A 23764-nucleotide genomic window follows, 5' to 3' on the forward strand; every position below is an offset into this window, starting at 1 on the left:
GTGGGGAGATTCAAGGGGTTGGGATGTGATATTGAGTGTGCGAGGACTTAACATATTTTGGCCAATTATTCTTCTTTCCGAATACATTGTCTAAGCACATGGATCAGGCAAGAAAAGGCTTGCATTCATTGTCGGAACCGTTAAAAAATCCCATTGAAACTTCCTTGGATGGTCAGAAAGATGGATCCATAATGAATACTAATACACCAGAATTCCTGCAGCGAGTGCCCTCAATGTGTTGTAAATTGCCATGAAAAAGGCAAATGAGACTACAGGAAGGTAGAGGTTGGATCAATCAGTGTATTAGAGCAAGCAACTGACCTAGAAAACTCAATGTCTTAAATATTGCTGACACTTCCAAAGAGGAGAATCCTTAATTTTTCTTGTCAACTAAGCTGTGTCAATAGAGAAGAAATAGACATGCATTGGACTCCATCAACCTAGAGTTAAAAATCAATCTTACTATAGGTCCAAGGTCCAGGTTAAAACTTCTTTCTAGCTCAGCCTAGCATCAGACGATTTCTCATTCACCTATAAAATAGCCTTGGTGTCTAAATAAAGTTAACGAGTTCCAAGCTTCAAATATCCTGACTTGTTTGCCAATGTGACAAACTAGACTCCAACTTGCAGTTAAAAAAATTAATTCTACTATATTTCCTGATTTTTTGTGCAAACCTGTGGGATACCCTAACACATGCATTTCTGAAACACTTCCTTCATAACACTGTTATAAATTAACATAGGCTTTGGCTCACTATCAGTAATGCCATGCGAGATCAGTACAGTCCACAACTGATTGTACTTGGTTCCAGAGACTTGCTGGATTATCCATTTAACTGGACCAACAGAGCTCAAGGCATCATGAATGGCCGAGATGCCAGCCCACAAAGTCGGCGTCAGAAGTCGGCTATGAGAACGGATCTGCCAGCTCCAGCTGGGCCGGAGATCAAGAACCTTGGCAGCAAGGGACAAATTTGACCCGCCACAGAAATCCCAATGAGGTTACTGTCAGCCACCTCACCCAGCCTTGGCGCCACATTTTTGGGGACATCCAGGGTAGGGTGGGGGAATTTTAAGTGCTCGCTCATAATTTTGTCCGGATTATAGGAGGTGCCAGACCATCATTTGCCGGAAAACCGGAGCTGGACCTGTATACATTTTTTAATCCACGAGATTGTCCATATGGCCTTCAGTAATGAGTCTGCTTCATTAAAGTTGCACACTTGCTTTCATAATACTACTTTTTGGTAACCACTAAAGGAACTCCTGATATGACCATTCATTAATATTCTGTTGATTAAGGTTTCCAAAATATATATGAATATATAATTGGCTTGATGAAAGGAAGCCGAGGATAATGGTGGAAATTTGTTTTTTGGACTGGAGGCCCATGACGAGTAATGTGCCTTAGGGATCAGTACTAGGCCATTGTTGTTTGTTATCTACATCAACAATTTGGATGAGAATGTGCAAAGTAAGTTTGCAGATTACACCAGAATACATAATATCAAAGATGTGAAGAAAGTTATCAAGAATTGCAGCAGGATCCTGATCAGTTGGGTAAGTGGGCCGAGGAATGGTAAATGGAGTTTAATTGAGATGAGTGCAAGGTGTGACTTTGGGGATGCCAAAGCAGAGTAGGACTTTCACAGTGTACATGGGGGCCCTGGGAGTGTTGTAGAACAGTGGGACCGAGGAGTATAAATACATAATTTCCTGAAAGTAACGTAAATGGTTGAGAGGGTGGCAAAGGCAGCTTGTTAGTACACTGGCCCTCATCAGCAATGACACAGAGTATAAAAGTTGGGCATGGTGCTGCAGCTGATGTTGGTGAGGCCACACCTGGAGTATTGTGTTCAGTTGTAATCACCCTGCAAAAGGAAAAATACCATTAAGCTGGAAAGGGTGTAGATTTGCGAGGATGTTGTTAGAACTCGAAGTACTGAGTTAGAGGGAGAGGCTGGGCCTTTTTTTCTTGGAGCATAACAGACTGAGACTTGATCATACAGAGATGAGGAGCACTGATTGGTGATGCACACAGTCTTTTATCTCCAGGGTTGGGGAATCAAGAACCAGCGGATGTTGATTTAAAGAGGGGAAAATTTAACAGGAACCCGAGGGGCAACTTTTATCACACAAAGGGTGGTCCTTGTATGAATCAAGGTGCCAGAGAACAATAAACTAAACAGGGAAAGTGGTTAAGACGGGCACCATAACATTTGAAAGAAATTTGGAATATGGATAGGAAAGGTTTTGTGGGATATGGGTTAAAAGCAGGCAAATAGGTCAAGTGTAGACGGCAGTTTACTCAGCATGGATGAGTTGAGCCAGAGAGTTCTGTTTCTGTATTATATGACTTTGTTTCTATATGGCTAGTGCACAATTGAGGGTGGGGGAACCGAAAGGGGATTTTTCTTCTGAAGTACAGTAAAGCTTTCCCTCTGACATTTAAAAAAGACCATATATTTGAGACATGCAGTTTAAAGACTCCACATGTTCACGAACAAATTTTCATTTTGAAAAAGGTACTTTGTTCCACATGAATAAATTATGATTTATCTGTAAATATTTAATGTCTTAGTATAGTCAGTATCTACACATCAAACCTTACCAGACTAGCAAAGTTATCCTCAGTTTTGCAACAAAATATAAATCATAACCAACAATTGAAAGCTACTCAATGGCTTGAGCTTCTTACTTTAATATTGACCAGCTCATCATTTTCTTTTCTGTTAGAATTAGTATGGAAATTGCATAGAAATCACTAAAACCCATCTGGTGTGTGGACGAAAAAATGTTTCTGTCCATGAAGCCACTTAAAAGAGCACACAAGTACCATAAAATAACTATAAAAATAATTATCTGTATATTTAATAATCACTATCATATTTGTAGAATGCTATGGATTCTTTATACTTCTGTATTTTATTGCATTATCTCCTATCTCCAAATATTACTAATGTAAAAGCAAATGAACACTCCAATGCTGTATTAACAATTCTGTGTGGGACACTGTTTACCATTGATACAATTATGTATAACATGGAAGATTTGTACAAAGTGTTATTTGGATATTACAGTGTGTACGCTAAAAGCTCCCCATAAAGACATTTGCTAGTTGTTCCTGCTTTTGGGACCAAGTCTGAGTTTTTAAAAAATAAATGCTTACTTTCTAATAATTTGAGCACACTTTTATGTTCTGATCATTTTAGTCACTCATTTGATTTATATGATTTTCAATAATCTTTTGTACTCTTGTATTTTTTAGTGCTTCTTTTTGAGTCACTTTCCCTCGGAGATGGAGATCTGTTAGATTTCATTCTAGATTTTGATCCATGTTTATAGGGTTGAAAACTGTTTTTGTGAGTCTTTTCTTTTTTTCTTTGTTCATTCTCATTTAGATTGGAATCCTTAACCTCTTCCCTTTGTCTTTGCTCATATGTTGGCTTTCGAGATGGTATTGTATTCTTAATAGTATTGACGATAAACCGTTTGTTAGCTCCTGGAAGAGGACACTTCATCCTGTTGAAGCAAAATATAAAGTATTTCACTATTCAGAATACAAGAGGAAAAAATAAAAATCAGTTAAGAATTAGTCAGGGAATATAATGGTGAATATAATTGGTTTTCCACTTCAAATCATTAAAGTGAGGCATTGTATAAATTTAGTAGGACTGACAGTTCTCACAACAAATCAACTGTGAGAAGAGATTATGAGTTTACACTGGTATACCATCTTTTATATCATGGACGATTTTAAACAGATTCATAAACAAAGAAAGTAATGGGGGAAAATGGCAGCTTTATAGGATATTGGTTAAGCTGCAAGTGGAGTATTGCATGTGGTTCTGGTTGCCCCATTACAGAAAGAAGGCAGCGGCTTTGGAAAGTGTGCAGAGGTGGTTCACCAGAATAATGCCTGGATTAGGGGTATTAGCTACACGACTGATTAGAAAGACTTAGATTGTTTTCATGGAACGTTAAAGGATGCTTGAGATCTGATAGAAGTATATGAAATAATGAGAGGCATAGATGGGGTAGACAGTCAGAATCTTTTTTGCAGGGTGGAAAAATAATAATAAAGAGCATAACTTTAAGGTTATGCAAAGTTTAAAGATGTGCTTGGCAAGTTGTTAAAAAAAACCCCAGAGGTGGTAAGTGTCTGGTACGTGCTGCCAGGGTTGATGGTTGAGGCGGATATGATAGTGGAATATTTGCATAGGCACACGAATGTACAGCGAATGGAGGGATATGGATTGTATGCAGGCAGGTAAAAGTTAGCCTTAGCGTCATGGGTGTTGTGCTCTACTGTTCTATGCAAACTGCATGTGAATCCAGAGAGGCCTGGAGTGATGGTATCATGATATTTTGTGCAATTTAGGATGTAGATGTGTAGATTTGTAAAGATTAGATCATGGAAGGCATGCTTAAAATCTATACAATATCAATTTTGAGCAGAACACAGGCACACAAAATGAAAAGAAAATACAACTTCATTTATTTTTCTGAATATTTCATTGTTTAGAAAGGCTCTCTTTATTAAAATATTTAAATGTTTCTACTTAATTTTATTAAATAGAAATGACCAAGGATGGATGATCATCTTAAAATGTCACTGAAAACATATTAGTAATTGTCCTTTTGATTAAGTAGTGGCACACCCAGTCATTAATGCAGCATCCATCTGAAGACTACCACTTGATTGTGATAGAAAATAATCAAGTATAATCCCTGTGAAATGCAAATGCTGTCATTTGGAAATTACAAATCATAAATTATGGTTCAATAAACTTCAATAGCTTTCATGTTTGGTGGTGATAATACAATCCGAAAGTTAACATGCTGAGAAAAGGAGTCACAAAAAGTATAATTACATTTCTGAAAATATGTTCTGTATTCTAACTGCAGTGAATAGCTCTCCACGTTAAAGTAATATGTATTATTAACAATCAAATTGTGCAGGAAGAAGTTGTTAGGAATTTTGATAGATTTTAAATTATATGTTTGATTACTTTGTGTAAAATTTAACATTTTAACTGCAATAATGGATCTTGTAATTGTACCTTTCCCAAAATTGAAATCTGGAGGATCATGCTAATTTAGTTTTTCAGCCTCATCACAGTTGTCTCATAGGTTCTTCATATACATTAGTAAATATAGTCTTTGTAATTTTTCTGTTTTGTAAGCTAGTATAAAAACCCTAGAATGGTTAATAGGTAGATCAAACCAGAAGGGTTTGCACAACTTCTTGCCAAATGCAAAAATATCCCCTGGCTCCAAAACTAAAGCAGGCTGTTTCCTGATGTTGCTTTTTAAATTTGAATGTTCAAGATTGGAACTTCTCAGATGAAAATAAATTAACCAGATATACCTGTTGGACATGAACCAGTCCTCACTCCAAGACAATAGGGATGAATTAAGTAATTTTGGAATCTACTTTATTAATGTTTACAAGAAAGTGCAAATAGGGTCCAAATATCATCCTAGTGGCTGTTCAAATCAAAGGTGGTCACTTGTGGATGAACCTACCAATTTAATCTTTAGAAATTTTTAGATGATTTGTTCAGAGAATAAGAGCATAGAATGATTACCAGCATGTTACGATACCAAACAGATGCCCCATGGGCTTCTGGTAGGCACAGGGACACTTCACATTTTCAGTAGCAGGCAAAATATCTTGTTTTGGCAGATGTGTTGATGGCAGCTTTCCATCCCCAAAGAGAACATAACTGTAAATTGCCAGTGGCATCATTAAGAAATATAAATTATTACTCAACTGCACTGCTGAGTAGTTATTTGGAAGTATCTCAATGATAGTATACCACTTGTTATGCTGTGAAGGGCAGTATATCATTAGGATGAAAAAAACTCTCTTGGTATGTTTCATCTCACCAACTATTTCTTGGGGTTTAAAATATTCCTATGACCATGGGGACCTATTATTTCAGGGTTTGAAAGATAGATGCAGAGCTGTGTCATCTAACTACCATTCAGCATGACACTGTTCTTGCATTTTACAGTAAGGATTTGCCATCGTCCAAGGCAAGTTAGAACTAATCCATGGGTATGATCCTTGCTTGTATCCATTTTAGCACCACCTTGACTTTACCACAATCCAGTAAAGGTCGTGATGCAAGGATTCTCTATCCAACCCCCTCTCCCTCAGCAAACTTATTATGGCTTTTAGCATTTATTTTCCTTTTATCTTGGGTTTAATCCCTTATCCTACTAAATCAAGGATTGCTGATTAGTTTAAGATGTCTTTAAAGCAATCAGAATTATTGATCGTTTTCCCTCTCAATTGTAGCATATCCTTTAAATAAAGTAGCAAAAACCTTTATCACCCTTTACCAATGATGTCACCTTTGGACCACCTTGCATCTGATAATAGTAATAACGATATAAGCAATTTTTCACTCATACGTCAAGTATTATCATTAGGGATCTTAAAAGCTATACAAATATTAGAACTGACGTACACCAACATGCTAAATCGGTGTCAATGTCTCATGTACATTTCATTGCCATGTTATACAATACCTTGAAAATGCAATATAATTTAAATTATTTTGCAACTGGCAAATATTTTTGGTTTTAAATATATGCTTACCAGCCCATGGGTCCCATTGTTTCAGCCCTGGCTTTTCCACGTTTTGCTTCTGTAAGAAGTTCTTCTACAGCTTTCCTATTTTAAACCAAACATTGCTTTATTGATAAAAAACGTAAAATTCAGTATAACAATAAATCTAAACCTAAACAATTAGTTTAATACCTTCCTTCTAGCATGTTTCCAACCCCAATATGCTTGATGCACTTTAGTACTAATATTATTCTGCATATTTCAATGAGAAAGTGCATTGTTGTACTTTACACCAAGAATTCCTTAGCCCTCAGATCGAAAAATAACAGAATCCATGATTATGTATGATTGGAGAACAGATAAAGATGTTTTGTATTTTTCATATTTCATTTTTTTAAATTTCCAGATATATTTTAATTATTATAAAATGCAATACAGAATATTCAAATCAACATATTTAGAACAAGTCATGTTATTCCTGTTACTTAACATTAACATCTCATTAATTATCATTCTCTTGTAATCTTGAATCAAATACATCATGGGGTTGTATAACATATTTTAGCCACATTACATGTAATGGAAGGAGTGGCTTAAACAATGTCCTTAGATGCACACAACTGATTTGAGCAGCTCCCTTAGCACATACAGTAGACCTCCACCTTTGAGCAAGACTGTTTGCACCATTGGCTTGTGGGATAGAGTAGATGTGGAGAGGATGTTTCCACTAATGGGAGAGTCTAGGACTAGAGGTCATAGCCTCAGAATTAAAGGACATTCTTTTAGGAAGGAGATGAGGAGGAATTTATTTAGTCAGAGGGTGGTGAATCTGTGGAATTCTTTGCCACAGAAGGCTGTGGAGGCCGACAGTGGATATATTTAAGGCAGAGATCGTTTCTTGATTAGTACAGGTTCAGAGATTATGGGGAGAAGGCAGGAGAATGGAGTTAGGAGGGAGATATAGATCAGCCATGATTGAATGGTGCAGTAAACTTGATGGGACAAATGGCCTAATACTGATCCTATCACTTATGATGTTATGATCTTATGAAGCACTTGTTTTGGAACATCAGGAAGTCTTGGGCAAACCAGAGGTCATATTTCACTGAACTATTTCCCAGCAGCATCTGTTTGTGGAGTGCTAACGTTTACATCGATTCAGGTCAAACCCCCCTGGATCCACTGTCCATTGCCCTGAAAACATTTCTTGCAGATCACCGACTAATTGATTTGTGATCAAAGATATTCTGTTGAATAATGTGTCCTACAAGAGACATGCTGCAGAATGGTATAACTGAACAAAATGTTTGAAGGCAATGTAGCCAGATCTATTCTTTGCAGTACTGGAACAATCAGAACATATTATTTAATTATGGAGAATTTCCAAACACAGGTTACAGCCAAATTATCACATGTAAGATACCGGTGTTTCAAGCCTTTTACCATGCAGTACTTTTATTTAGGGAATAGGGTACAAAGAAGATATAAACTGCAATGGATATTGCTTTAAATATTTAAAAGATCTAACAGTGGAATATCAGGTAGTTAATCAAAATACAGGTGCTCCCCGGCTTACAATGCTTTGACTTGCGATATTTCGACTTTGCGATGGTACAAATGGCAGCGACCCGTAGCAAGCCGCAGCTCGTTTCCAGCCATGTGATCTGGTGTATTAAATGCATTTCGACATTCGGTTTGCGATGGGTTTCTCGGAACGGAACCCCATCATAAGCTTATGAAGAATAAAAAACTGATTTGTTTTCAGATACTTGGGACATTTTTTAATAATCATGTTTCTAATATATGCTACAGTAATTAGTGATTGTTGTTAATTATAGCAACTAACAATTAATCAATGAGTCAAAAGATGCAATAAATAGGGCCCTTGCATGGTAGGTCATAAGGTCAAAGGGTGTGACGCCCGGAGTCGCTCAAGCGTTCTGGAAGACAAGCAAGCGTTCTGGAGGACAAGCAAGCCTCCAGCACACACTCGTCACACACGCACCGAGTTAGCAACAGGCTGTGCCCGAGAACTGATTGCAGAGAAGAATGAATTCGATGACTGCGTGTTACAAGCCGGCTTTGTATCAGTCCAGAGGTGCCACACTGAACACTTGTGTAGGAAGGAACTGCAGACGCTGGCTTCAACTGAAGATGAGACAAAAAAAGCTGGAGTAACTCAGCAGGTCAGGCATCTGAAACGCCGAACACTTACTGTACAGCGAGCCTTCAGAGTTCATTAGAGCTCCTCCTCGCTTACGTTCCTTCCCCCCCACACACCCCAGCTCTATAGTGTGCCATGGGTCACCAGGTGTCAGGTTTACACTGCGTTTCTCATCACGATGATTCATCTAGTACTTTATCGGCAACGCAGTCGTAACACTGGAAACAGCACCAGTGGAAACGGAGACGTAAAAGAGCAGAGAGCTTAACTTCCACGTAAAAACAAACGACCATCACTGCAGTACAAGACGTGGAACATTTTGGCTCCTGTTCAAATTACCTCGGGTTTACACTCCCTCTGGGCTGCCAATGCCCTTCCAGAGCTGGATACACATCAGCGACTGGGCTGAGACGCCAGAAGGAGCCCGGCCAAGACATAGACAATAGGTGCAGGAGTAGGCCATTCGGCCCTTCGAGCCAGCACCACCATTCAATGTGATCATGGCTGATCATTCTCAATCAGTACCCCGTTCCTGCCTTCTCCCCATACCCCCTGACTGCTATCCTTAAGAGCTCCATCTAGCTCTCTCTTGAATGCATTCAGAGAATTGGCCTCCACTGCCTTCTGAGGCAGAGAATTCCACAGTTTTACAACTGACTGAAAAAGATTTTCCTCATCTCCATTCTAAATGGCCTACCTCTTAATCTTAAACAGTGGCCCCTGGTTCTGGACTCCCCCAACATTGGGAACATGTTTCCTGCCTCTAACGTGTCCAACCCCTTAATAATCTTATATGTTTCGATAAGATCCCCTCTCATCCTTCTAAATTCAAGTGTATACAAGCCTAGTCGCTCCAGTCTTTCAACATACGACAGTCCCGCCATTCCGGGAATTAACCTAGTAAACCTACGCTGCACTCCCTCAATAGCAAGAATATACTTCCTCAAATTTGGAGATCAAAACTGCACACAGTACTCCAGGTGCAGTCCCACGGGGGCCCTGTACAACTGCAGAAGGACCTCTTTGCTCCTATACTCAACTCCACTTGTTATGAAGGCCAACATTCCATTGGCTTTCTTCACTGCCTGCTGTACCTGCATGCTTCCTTTCAGTGACTGATGCACTAGGGCACCCAGATCTCGTTGTACGTCCTCTTTTCCTAACTTGACACCATTCAGTTAATAAACTGCCTTCCTATTATTACCACCAAAGTGGATAACCTCACACTTATCCACATTAAACTGCATCTGCCATGCACCCGCCCACTCACACAACCTGTCCAAATCACTCTGCAACCTCATAGCATCTTCCTCACAGTTCACACTACCACCCAGCTTTGTATCATCTGCAAATTTGCTAATAGTACTTTTAATCCCTTCATCCAAGTCATTAATGTATATTGAAATTAGCTGCAGTCCCAGCACCGAGCCTTGCGGTACCCCACTAGTCACTGTCGGCCATTCTGAAAGGGATCCATTTATCCCCACTCTTTGCTTTCTGTCTGTCAACCAATTTTCTATCCATGTCAGTATCCTACCTCCAATACCATGTGCCCACTAATCTCCTATGTGGGACCTTGTCGAAGGCTTTCTGAAAGTCGAGGTACACCACATCCACCGGCTCGCCCCTGTCCATTTTCCTAGTTACATCCTCAAAAAGCCTCAACATGCTACGAATCTGGATGGATGCCCCACTTAATGTCCACAACCCATCAACGCCATAATTACACGGCGTGTCCTGGAGCAAGACGGCCAGGTCCAGAGTCTGTCTGTCCTCTTCCCTCTCATGTCTTGCCATCTATGAATGTGCAGGGAATTGGATGCTTAGAACAGGTTGCCCTCCACAATGTGTAGGGAGAAACTGCAGATGCTGATGTAAACCGACGATAGACACAAAATGCTGGAATAACACAGGACAGGCAGCATCTCTGGAGAGAAGGAATGGGTGATGCCTCGTGTCGTGAAGGATCTGGACCCAAAATGTCACCCATTCCCTCTCTCCAGAGATGCAGCCTGTTCCGCCGAGTTACTCCAGCATTTTGTATCTAATGTGTCCTCCACAGCGTCACCTCAAGGGGAAGCGGATTCCAAACTGCGATGTCAACCATTGTATTGTAATGAGTGGAGAACCGTGGCCAGAGGCTTCACTTCATGCCCTGGTATCGGCCACAGACACAAGTCAAGGCACATTTATGACATGCAGGGGGAAACAACAGTTAAGCAGCCTGATGTGATTTAAGCACTGTAATTATGTGGTGCCATTCATAAAGATTTTTGTTGGGACTGAGGTGTTGCAAGTTTAGTGGCGATTTTGGCTTCAGAGTCTGACAGAATTCTGGCTGAGTTTTGGCAAAAAACGGTGACAATTCAACAGCTGCTGGGACCGAAGACTGTCCCGCTGCACTGGCAGCCATAGTAATTGCTTGCCTCCAGTACACCGCTTGTCCTCCAGAAGGCGTTGCGTGGCAACATTACGGGTCAGGGGTCGTGACCTTGCCTGCCGTGCAAGGGCCCTATAAACTTAGACAAAACCAACTTTCACCTACACTGTGATCATGCATAACAGAAAATAATTTTCAGAATTACAATAACAACCTGTCACTCGCTTGGTTAAAGACAGGGTCTGTAGACTAACAGTACCAATCACAAGAGAATATTTGTAGATTAAATTGAGATCTTGTGCTTCAATGAACCATTCATTTTGCTTTAGTCATCACAACAAACTTTGTCAAACCTGTACTGCACTTGCCCTATGGAATTATTCATCACAACTGCTAAAGAGAGCAGAGGTTTTACCAACATAAAAAACTGATTATGATGGAGTATTTAGTTGTCTTGGAATGAGTAACTACCAGGGCAAACAGCAGTGAAACATAGGGTATCCCTGGAACATGCAGTAAAAGGTTTCCCACAGGCTTGGAAGCTTTAAAACATTAATGCTCATATTGTAGTTGCATTGACTTGCCTTTGTCAATACCAGATAAAACACAGCACAAGAACGGGAATAGGAGCTTGCTCTGCTACCTGACCTTGGCCTGGACTCTACTTTCAGACTACTCAACCCTTCCTCAAAAGGCAACTTCTGCACTGCAAGAACCAGTCAAGAAAACCTCCTCGTAACTGCCCCGTATTGCATGTATATACCTCCTTCCATAAATACTCCAAAACTGTACACAGAACCTCAGGTGGAACCTCACCAATTTCTATATATTTGAAGCTTTCGTACACATTCCTTTTTTATAAAGGCCATCATTCCATTTACCTTTCCAAATACAGGTCATCCCCGGGTAATAAACGGTTTCCATTTCAATAAACATCCATTAGATAGAAACTATACAAAGATCACTCAATGTGGCATTTATATCTCCATGGTATTGTAATGAATGGCATCAAAAATAATTACTAAAAGTAGAGAGAGAGGACACTAGCTTGCTATTTGTAATAATATGTACGCATGTCTCACTTTTGAATTTAACAATATTATGGGAGCTTCCTCAAATGTAGGAGTGTGCATAAGTCGAGTTTGTAACCCAGAGACAATCTGTGTTTGCCGTTTCCACAAGCTAATCCAGATTCCCCAGAGCAACATGATACAATATTCTCTCTCCATTTAAACTACATTCTATTTTATTATTCTTCCTGCAAATGTTAATGCTCTCGCTTTTCCTCACTCCATCAGAATACTGAACAATCTTCTCAGGAGATAAGGCTGTAATCCCAATCTTTCAAACCACCTCATTGCAGCCCTTGCACTTTTTTAATGCCTACATTTTCTCTATTTCTGTAACGCTCTAATGCTGCAACACTATATTCTTCACGCTAGTATCTTTCTGTTTATACCTGTACCTGTTGTACTTGTGATTTGCTTGATTATTATACTCATGTATAGCATGATTTGACTGGATAGCATGCAGACAAAGTTTTTCACTCTATCTTGGTACACGTGACAATAATAATAACCAAACCATCCACCAGATGTTTGTCTACTCAACCTAACCATCCCCCTTTGCATATAATGCATTCTCTTCACAATTTGTTTTCCCCACGTATCTTTGCAATATTGAGTACCATACATTTGGTGGTGGAATTGTGCCAGAAATCTCTTCATGCAATGTGGTTCTTAATTTGATGTCAAAACACAATTATTTGCACAATTATTAGTACCTGGAATAGCCTAAAGGATAGAAAGGTGAAATCATTCAAGTAGTAGTTAAATGCTGTGGATAGTTATCAGTGGTAAATGGACATGCCTACTATAAGTGTATACATTTCCCCTCCACCCTGCAGGTGATGTTTAAGTTTTAATATTATTCACAGCTTCTCCTTCATACATGTATAAAACTTATTTTCAAACTTGAGAGATTGGGGTTTTCAAATCTATCTTCCAACAAGGAATTAACACCATGCTTCTCTACACATCAAAGTTTGATGTTTCTAGTTCTAATTAATATTGATGCTAAAATCTGACAAAACAATGAAAAACAGTGCTGGAGGAACTCAGCAGGACCTGGACACCCTCTGCCAGCTTTCTACCCCCTCTCAATCTTTTCATCTCCAATTGCCACTGTAACATCGACCATCTCAACTTCTCCACTCCCTTACCCACTCCAATCTTGCGCTCTCCAAATTCATGGTCCTCCATTCAACTCAGTACCAATTCCAATATTGTCATCAAACCTGCTGACAAAGGCTGTGCCACTGCAGTCTCGTGGACTGACCTCTACCATGCCGAAGCCAAGCATCACCTCTTCATACTTATCCCTTGGCCATGACCCCAGTGATGAACACCAGCCATCACCTCCCAAACCACAGATTTTATTGCCATGAGCAATCTCCCCTCCTTCGCCTCAAACCTAATAGTTACCCAACCCAGCACTACCCATATCTATCTCCTTCCCAAAATGCAAACAAGGCTGCCTTGGAAGGCCCATTGCCTCTGCCTGCTCCTTCCCAGCATACTCATCTCGATACCATGATTCTATGGTGTACCCGCCTTGTCTAGTCCCTTCTCACCTACATCCAGGACACTTTACAAGCTCTTCACTACTTCAATAACTTCCAATTCCTTGGCTGCCATTGCCTTATCTTTACCATTGCTATAAAGTCATACAGCATGCAAACAAGTCCTTTGGCCCAATTTGACCCTGCTGATCATGACGTCCCATCTGCACTAGTCCCACCTGCCAACGTTGGCCCATATCCTTTTAAACCTTTCTTATCCATGTGCCAGTCCAAATGGCATTTAAATCTTGTCATAGTCCCTTTACACTTCCATTCTCCGTCTGGAAGACTTTGGGGCCCTCCAATTCTTCCTTGAACAGAGACCCAACCAGTTCCCGATAACTAACACTCTTTTGCATCTGGCAGAACTTGGCCGCAACAACTTTTCTCACTTCCCCCAAGTCAAAGATGTAGCCATGGGCACTAGCATTGACCCGAGTTATGCTTGAATTGTTAAACATACTTTATTCCAAATATCCCATGGCACTATTCCTCAACTCTTTTGTGCTACATTGATGACTGCATTGGTGCTGCCTCCTGCACCCAAACAGAACTTGTTGACTTCACCAACTTTACTACTAACTTTCATCCTTGCCCTCAAATTCACTTGGATTATCTCTGACATGTATTCCCCCTCCCCTTTCTTAATCTGTCACCATTACAGGGGGCATACTATCTGGTGACATCTATTATAAGCCCATTGACATGTACAGCTACCTCAACTGCACCTCCTTCCACCCTGCCTCTTGCAAAAATGTCATCCCTTACTCTCAATGTCTCCACCTTCACCAGATCGCCAACAAGATGAAACTTTCCACGACTGGATATCCGAGATGTCCTCTTTCTTCAGTTAACCTGGCTTATGTCTACTGTTGGGGCTTATGTCTGCTGTTGGGGATGGAGCCTGCACCCATCTCCCACAATTCTGCTCTTGCTCCCCCTTCCCCAGACAGAACAAGGATAGTGTAGTGGGTCTGGACGCGACAGGAATCAGGCCAGACGCCAGGTAAGAAGCTAACAATAACTTTAGAAACATAGAAAATAGGTGCAGGAGTAGGCCATTCGGCCCTTCGAGCCTGCACCGCCATTCAATATGATCATGGCTGATCATGCAGCTCAGTAACCTGTACCTGCCTTCTCTCCATACCCCCTGACCCCTTTAGTCACAAGGGCCACATCTAACTCCCTCTTAAATATAGCCAATGAACTGGCCTCAACTACCTTCTGTGGCAGAGAATTCCACAGATTCACCACTCTCTGTGTGAAGAAATGTTTTCTCATCTCGGTCCTAAAAGACTTCCCCCTTATCCTTAAGCTGTGACCCCTTGTTCTGGACTTCCCCAACATCGGGAACAATCTTCCCGCATCTAGCCTCTCCAACCCCTTAAGAATTTTATATGTTTCTATAAGATCCCCCCCTCAGTCTTCTAAATTCCAGCGAGTATAAGCCCAGTCTATCCAGTCTTTCTTCATATGAAAGTCCTGCCATCCCAGGGATCAATCTGGTGAACCTTCTCTGTACTCCCTCTAAGGCTAGAATGTCTTTCCTCAGATTAGGAGACCAAAACTGTACACAATACTCCAGGTGCGGTCTCACCAAGGCCCTGTACAACTGCAGCAGAACCTCCCTGCTCCTATACTCAAATACTCTTGCTATGAATGCTAACATACCATTCGCTTTCTTCACTGCCTGCTGCACCTGCACGCTTCCTTTCAATGACTGGTGCACCATGACACCCAGGTCACGTTGCATCTCCCCTTTTCCTAATTGGCCACCATTCAGGTAATACTCTGCTTTCCTGTTCTTGCCGCCAAAGTGGATAACCTCACAATTATCCACATTATATTGCATCTGCCATGCATTTGCCCACTCTCCTAATCTATCCAAGTCACTCTGCAGCCTCCTAGCATCCTCCTCGCAGCTAACACTGCCACCCAGCTTTGTGTCATCCGCAAACTTAGAGATATTGCATTCAATTCCCTCGTCCAAATCATTAATATATATTGTAAATAACTGGGGTCCCAGCACTGAGCCTTGCGGTACCCCACTAGTCACTGCCTGCCATTCCGAAAAGGACCCGTTTATTCCTACTCTTTGCTTCCTGTCCGCCAACCAATTCTCTATCCACCTCAACACTGAACCCCCAATACCGTGTGCTTTAAGTTTGTACCCCAATCTCCTATGTGGAACCTTGTCGAAGGCCTTCTGAAAGTCCAGATATAACACATCGACTGGTTCTCCCTTATCCACTCTACTAGTTTCATCCTCGAAAAATTCTATAAGATTCGACAGGCATGATTTGCCTTTCATAAATCCATGCTGACTTTGTCCGATGATTTCACCACTTTCCAAATGTGATGCTATCACATCTTTAATAACTGACTCTAGCATTTTCCCCACTACCGATGTTAGGCTAACTGGTCTATAATTCCCCATTTTCTCTCTCCCTCCCTTTTTAAAAAGTGGGGTTACATTAGCTACCCTCCAATCCTCAGGAACTACTCCAGAATCTAAAGAGTTTTGAAAAGTTATCACTAATGCATCCACTATTTCTGAGGCTACTTCCTTAAGCACTCTGGGATGCAGCCTATCTGGCCCTAGGGATTTATCGGCCTTTAATCCATTTAATTTACCTAACACCACTTCCCGACTAACCTGGATTACCCTCAGTTCCTCCATCTCGTTAGAGCCCCGGTCCCCTACTATTTCCGGCAGATTGTTTATGTCTTCCCTAGTGAAGACAGAACCAAAGTAGTTGTTCAATTGGTCTGCCATCTCCTTGTTCCCTATGATCAATTCACCTGTTCCCGACTGCAAGGGACCTACATTTGTCTTAACTAGTCTTTTTCTCTTTACATATCTATAAAAGCTTTTGCAGTCAGTTTTTATGTTCCCTGCCAATTTTCTCTCATAATCTATTTTCCCTTTCCTAATTAAGCCCTTTGTTCTCCTCTGCTGGACTCTGAATTTCTCCCAGTCCTCTGGTATGATACTTTTTCTGGCTAATTTATATGCTTCATCTTTTGTTTTAATACTATCCTTGATTTCCCTTGTTAGCCACGGATGCACTACCTTTCCTGGTTTGTTCTTTTGCCAAACTGGGATGAACAATTGTTGTAGTTCATCCATGCAATCTTTAAATGACTTCCATTGCATGTCCACCGTCAACCCTTTAAGTATAAATTGCCAGTCTATCTTGGACAAGTCACGTCTCATACCCTCAAAGTTACCTTTCTTTAAGTTCAGAACACTTGTTTCTGAATTGACTTTGTCACTCTCCATCCTAATGAAGAACTCCACCATATTATGGTCACTTTTGCCCAAGGGGCCTCGCACAACAAGACTGCTAACTAACCCTTCCTCATTACTCAATACCCAGTCTAGAATGGCCTGCTCTCTCGTTGGTTCCCCAACATGTTGGTTTAGAAAACCATCTCGCAAACATTCCAAGAAATCCTCTTCCTCAGCACCCCTGCCAATTTGGTTCACCCAATCTATATGTAGATTGAAGTCACCCATTATAACTGCTGCACCTTTAGTGCACGCATTTCTAATTTCCTGTTTGATGCCATACCCAACCTCACTACTGCTGTTAGGTGGCCTGTACACAACTCCCACTAGCGTTTTCTGCCCCTTAATGTTTCGCAGCTCTACCCATATCGATTCCACATCCTCCAAGCTAATGTCCTTCCTTTCCACTGCGTTAATCTCCTCTCTAACCAGCAACGCTACCCCACCTCCTTTTCCTTTCTGTCTATCCCGCCTGAATATAGAATATCCCTGGATGTTGAGCTCCCAGCCTTGGTCACCCTGGAGCCATGTCTCCGTAATCCCAACTATATCATAATCATTAATAACTATCTCCACATTTAATTCATCCACCTTATTACGTATACTCCTTGCATTGAGACATAAAGCCTTCAGGCTTGTTTTCACAATACAATTATGTTGAAAAGTGGCCCTTTTTGATTTTTGCCACTTTTATTTTTCACCTTGCTACCTATTGCTTCTACCCTCATTTTACACCCCTCTGTCTCTCTGCTCATGCTCTCATCCCCCTGCCACATTAGTTTAAATCCTCCCCGACAGCACTAGCAAACACTCCCCCAAGGACATTGGTTCCATTCCAGCTCAGGTGCAGACCGTCCTGTTTGTACTGGTCCCACCTCCCCCAGAACTGGTTCCAATGTCCTAGAAATTTGAATCCCTCCCCCTTGCACCATTTTTCAAGCCACGCATTCATCTGAAATATCCTCCTATTTCTACTCTGACTAGCACGTGGCACTGGTAGTAATCCAGAGATTATTACCTTTAATGCAGTAACTGAACATACACTCACTCAGTCATCCCCACGAGTCAAAACAATAACCCCTTCCAGCAAACCCCATAGCACCAGACCACTCTGTCCCCAGGGGAATGACCCAGGGAGTGACCTAATCCCTCCTGTCTACTCAGTGCCGAGGGGAATGACCAAGGGAGTGACCTAGCCCCCGGGTACCGCCACAGGACCCCCCCCCCCCAAGAACCGGAGGCATGAAACGGACAGGGGGACGTACGAGACGACCAGCCCGTGTGCGCACCACGGCGGTCGCAGGAACCGGAACCACCCCGCCAGGGGAAGACACCCGCAGGAACTCCGGAGGTAAGGGCCGGGACGCAGGACGACCCCGAGGGCGAGGCCGCGCCAGTAAGACCGGCTGGCTAACGTCCACGTGCGCCGGCTTCAACCGCGAAATAGAGACAGTCTCAGGACGACCCCCCATGTCCAAAACGAAGGTGGCAGAGCCACGCTCAAGCACCTTGAACGACCCTTCAATAGATTTCCCCTGGTTTACACCTTTCACCCCACCAGCCTCCACGTACAACACACCATTCATTCTCCAATATTTTCACCACCTTCAAAATGATCCCACCACCAGTCACAGTCCCCATTCTTTTCCACTTTCCGTTCAGACACTCTCTTTTGCCTGGTTTTATGTTTCATATATAATTTTAATTTTATTAAAACTTCGCTAGTCACACAGTTTTCAAACATCTCTATTAGATGCATCACTTAAGGCCTAATCAAAATACATGGTGGAGACGACTCTAGTATATGATGGGCCAGCTTGACCAGTACTCTGTGTACGGTGCAGCCTAAAGGAGCCTGAAAACTGTAACATCCATGTGTAATGAACCTGATCTGATAAGGTGACTCGAGGTAAAAGAGCCATTAGGATGCAGTGATCACAATATGATAAGTTTTACTCTATAAATTGAGAGGGAGAAGGGAAAATCGGAACTGTCAGTATTACAGTATAGCAAAGGGGATTACAGAGGCATGAGGCAGGAGCTGGCCAGATTTGACTGGAAGGAGGCCCCAGCAGGGAAGACGGTGGAACAGCAATGGCAGGCATTCCTGGGAACAATGCAGAAGTTGCAGGATCAATTTATCCCAAAGAGGAGGAAAGATTCTAAGGGAAGTAAGAGGCAACCGTGGCTGACAAGGGCAGTCAAGGACAGCATAAAAATAAAAGAGGAGGAGTATATCATAGCAAAGAAGAGTGGGAAGCCAGAGGATTGGGAATCTTTTAAAGAGCAACAGAAGATATCTAAAAAGGCAATACGGGGAGAAAAGATGAGGTATGAGGGTAAGCTAGCCAATAATATAAAGGATAGTAAAATCTTTTTTAGGTATGTGAAGAGTCAAAGCAAATGTGGGTCCCTTGAAGTCAGAAGCAGGGAAATTTATTATGGGGAACAAGGAAATGGCAGACGAGTTGAACCGGTACTTTGGATCTGTCTTCACTAAGGAAGATACAATCTCCCAGATGTTCTAGTGGCCAGAGATCCTAGGGTGACGGACGAACTGAAGGAGATTCACATTAGGCAGGAAATGGTGTTGGGTAGACTGATGGGATTGAAGGCTGATAAATCCCCAGGGCCTGATGGTCTGCATCCCAGGGTACTTAAGGAGGTGGCTCTAGAAATTGTGGACGCATTGGTGATCATTTTCCAATGTTCTATAGATTCAGGATCAGTTCCTGTGGATTGTAGGGTAGCTAATGTTATCCCACTTTTTAAGAAAGCAGGGAGAGAGAAAACGGGAAATTATAGACCAGTTAGTCTGACATCAGTGGTGGGGAAGATGCTGGAGTCAATTATAAAAAATGAAATTGCGGAGCATTTGGATAGCAGTAACAGGATCGTTCCGAGTCAGCATGGATTTACGAAGGTGAAATCATGCTTGACTAATCTTCTGGAATTTTTTTAGGATAGCGTGAGCTGTGAGGAAGATGCTATGAGGTTACAGGGTGACTTGGACAGGTACTGTGTGTGGGCGGATGCATGGCAGATGCAGTTTAATGTGGATAAGTGTGAGGTTATCCACTTTGGTGGTAAGAATAGGAAGGCAGAGTATTATCTGAATGGTTTCAAGTTAGGAAAAGGGGACGTACAACAAGATCTGGGTGTCCTAGTGCATCAGTCACTGAAAGGAAGCATGCAGGTACAGCAGGCATTGAAGAAAGCCAATGGAATGTTGGCCTTCATAACAAGAGGATTTGAGTATAGGAGCAAATAGGTCCTTCTGCAGTTGTACAGGGCCCTAGTGAGACTGCACCTGGAGTACTGTGTGCAGTTTTGGTCTCCAAATTTGAGGAAGGATATTCTTGCTATTGAGGGCGTGCAGCGCAAGTTTACTAGGTTAATTCCCGGAATGGCGGGACTGTCATATGTTGAAAGACTGGAGCGACTAGGCTTGTATACACTGGAATTTAGAAGGATGAGAGATCTTATCGAAACGTATAAGATTATTAAGGGGTTGGACACGTTAGAGGCAGGAAACATGTTCCCAATGTTGGGGGAGTCCAGAACAAGAGGCCACAGTTTAAGAATAAGGGGTAGGCCATTTAGAACTGAGATGAGGAAAAACTTTTTCAGTTAGAGTTGTGAATCTGTGGAATTCTCTGCCTCAGAAGGCAGTGGAGGCCAATTCTCTGAATGCATTCAAGAGAGAGCTAGATAGAGCTCTTAAGAATAGCGGAGTCAGGGGGTATGGGGAGAAGGCAGGAACGGGGTACTGATTGAGAATGATTAGCCATGATCACATCGAATGGCGGTGCTGGCTCGAAGGGCTGAATGGCCTCCTCCTGCACCTATTGTCTATTGTGTGTGTGTTTATATACACACTGAACTGTATTTCCTCTTGTTTATTATATTGTTGACAGTGTACTATGTTTACATATTCTGTTGTGCTGCTGCAAGTAAGAATTTCATTGTTCTCTCTGGGACATATGACAATAAAACACTCTTGACTAAAGCAAGTATGCAAGCACTAAAAATGGTATCAGGTCAGATCCGAGATAATCTGATGCCATAGAACTACATGAAATGTAGAAGCACACTGAAAGAATTGGAAGGAAAATGCAATGGTCAATGGTGAAAATTAGTCAACATCTTTCCATCCAATCTTTTTCTGGTTTCCACACAACCACTCTCTGCCCATTTTAAATGTTTCATAAATTATTTTAATTTCATTTAAAATTAGGTCAGTGATATTTTATAGTGCCTAAGTAAGATTTTATTACAATATACAAGGTCAAGAAAATTGAACTGGCTGACTGCTAGCAGTTCTGTAGGAATCGGTGAACTCTCACCACTTGATGGACCATTGTTTTTTTTGAAAGCTTTCACACAATGGTGCCAAATGTGGAAGTCTAAACTATCGAAAGATCAGCTGTTGGAGAGCGAAGCGGGATGAACTTCACACCCAGCTGCTCAGCTTTATGCCAGGATATTTGAATGTCACACATTTTACAGTATATAAGATAGATTTCTTTGCTGTGAGATTAAATATTTTAATGTTTTAATTCTTTGTTAACATCTTACATTAAGTATAAAATATGTAAACAGGATCATTGTAAGTGTTTTTATATGTTCCAATCAGAGAAGTTGAAGAACAGTTTGAAATAAGAAGTCAAATGTCAGTCATCAGGGCAGAGCATCAAAAGTCTACACCCTGCCAGGAGTCAGCTTTGCCTCCTGAGAATCACCAGGGTTCAGAGCACATTGGCTCTCAGCAATCAGAAATGAGCAGGAGGCCGAAATTAAAATGATCCAGCCCCATAATATTCTACATACCAGCAAAGAAATTGAGTGAACAGTATAATTTATAAATGAAACAAAAGTTGAGGGTATAGAAAATTTGGGAAAAGTGCAATTTGAAATGGATACATTAGCGGAATTGGAAGATTTCCAAATGCTATTTAATATTTAGAAAAACAACCAATGTGACCTAATATTTAGACGGAGGAAATTTCTATCCACTTGTACAGAATGATTGACAAATATTCTGACTATTTAGGGACAATGAAATAATAACAAGGACCAATCCGGGAGTCACTAGGATGCTATGTTGCAAGTGAAAGATTTCAGATGATGTTGCCAAGGACCAGCATATAATCAAGAAATTTGAATAATCCAGGAGGACAAGTTTTTCCAGCTATGAACATAAGAAAGAACAGAACCAGATGATTTTGGGTGGTAAATCTGTGGGACTCTTTGCCACAGAAGGCTGTAGAAGTCAGTGGATATGTTTAAGGCAGAGATAGATGCTTGATCAGTACAGGTATCAGAGGTTATGGGGAGAAGGCAAGAGAATGGGGTTTGGAGGGAGAGATAGATCAGCCATGATTGAATGGCGTAGACTTGATGGGCCGAATGGCACAATTCTACTCCTATTCCTTACGACATTTAATTGGCTGCTTTCCCCCAGGGCAGCATCGATGAAGTCAATTATGGGAGTTTGGGAGCCTGATAACAGAGGGTAAGAAGTTGTTCCTGGCAAGCAAAGTGAGGCAGGTTATGCCAATTTGAATGAAACAATGGCACAGGCATCAATTTCTGGTATATAAAATTCCTCTTATTTCGTTGGCAATTACCTCGAACAAATGTAAAAAATTGCAAATGCCACGATGATCACACTAATGGAAGACTGGAAACATTGATCATTCCTTGCCCCACAGATGCTACCTGCTCTATACATTTCCAGCCTTAAGGTTAAGCCTAGCTTCACAAGACATTGACCGACCAAAGGTCCAGCGCTGAGGCTGGGACATGTTTTGTGAGGTGGAGAAACCACCACAGAAAGAGACACAACGTCACGCCATGCCACCCAGCAGGGACTGCGATATAAATAGATATATAAATACACATAAATGAAGAGATTCAAATCGGAACAAGTCAAGCGATAAGCGGCCTGTGACTGGGAGACAAACGCAGAGCAGGTAGTAATAATAAGAAGGGTAGCGACCCGAAACGTCTCCTGTCTAATTTCCCTCCACAGATTCTGCCGGATACTTTCCAACACTTCGTGTTTCGATCGAGGAAATCTTTTAATCGATTTGGGAGGTAGGAAGAGGCCCGGTCAGGCCGCTGCCCGCGTCCCCATGTAAAGGAGGCCGGCAGTCAGTCAGTCACTCACACGCGTTTACCTCTCGAGCTCGCCATCTTTCTCCATGACAACCCCGCGCGGCTCCGGCAGCCGTTTAACCACCCGCCGCTGGTTCGGTTGCTTTTCAAACTGGCCTGACGGTGCGCGCGGCTTCCAGCACTAGGCGCGCGCCAGGACTGCCGAGGACCGGCGTGTGCGTGTCCCCGCCCCCTCTCCCTCTCCCTCTCTCTCCCTCTCTCTTTCTCCCTCACTCTCACTCTCACTCCCCCTCCCCCTCCCTCTCTCTCTCTCTCTCTCTCTCTCTTCCACTGAACGTCAAGATGGCACATCTCCCCTGCCTGATCACAAATAAAACGCGCAATCATCCAAACACCTCCTGTTGTAAGAGCGGGAAGGAGCTTTTGCCTCATGGGGAAATATTCCCTCTCCTTCCCCGCCCCTGAATCTCCCTCTTTCATTCATACAGGCGACGTATGAAGACAGAAAGATTCCCTCACGCCAAATTCACCCTAACTTGTTGGAGGAGGCGGATGCAACGCCTGCCGTTCTGCTCGATGATTTGATGTTCTCTCCTTATCGTCATTTA

The 23764-nt window shown here is 41.9% G+C and overlaps 1 protein-coding gene across 3 annotated transcripts; it reads right to left on the bottom strand.

Moving 5' to 3' along the window:
* Positions 1 to 2566: 2566 nt before the first annotated feature.
* LOC144595530 (protein POLR1D) lies at positions 2567 to 23377 on the bottom strand. Of its 3 annotated transcripts, XM_078403051.1 has the most exons (4): positions 23219 to 23372; positions 8157 to 8312; positions 6611 to 6685; positions 2567 to 3522 (listed from the first exon to the last, which is right to left on the bottom strand). In XM_078403051.1, exons 2-4 carry the CDS (start codon positions 8237 to 8239, stop codon positions 3237 to 3239), a joined length of 444 nt encoding a protein of 147 aa, XP_078259177.1. In that variant the 5' UTR covers positions 8240 to 8312; positions 23219 to 23372; the 3' UTR covers positions 2567 to 3236. The 3 variants fall into 3 exon arrangements, with proteins under 3 accessions (XP_078259177.1, XP_078259179.1, XP_078259180.1); XM_078403053.1 differs by lacking the exon at positions 8157 to 8312 and having other exon boundaries at positions 23219 to 23377; XM_078403054.1 differs by lacking the exon at positions 8157 to 8312 and having other exon boundaries at positions 23209 to 23377.
* Positions 23378 to 23764: the final 387 nt, after the last annotated feature.

Source organism: Rhinoraja longicauda, chromosome 7 (genome assembly GCF_053455715.1).
Source record: "Rhinoraja longicauda isolate Sanriku21f chromosome 7, sRhiLon1.1, whole genome shotgun sequence".
NCBI classification, from domain to species: Eukaryota; Metazoa; Chordata; class Chondrichthyes; order Rajiformes; family Arhynchobatidae; genus Rhinoraja; species Rhinoraja longicauda.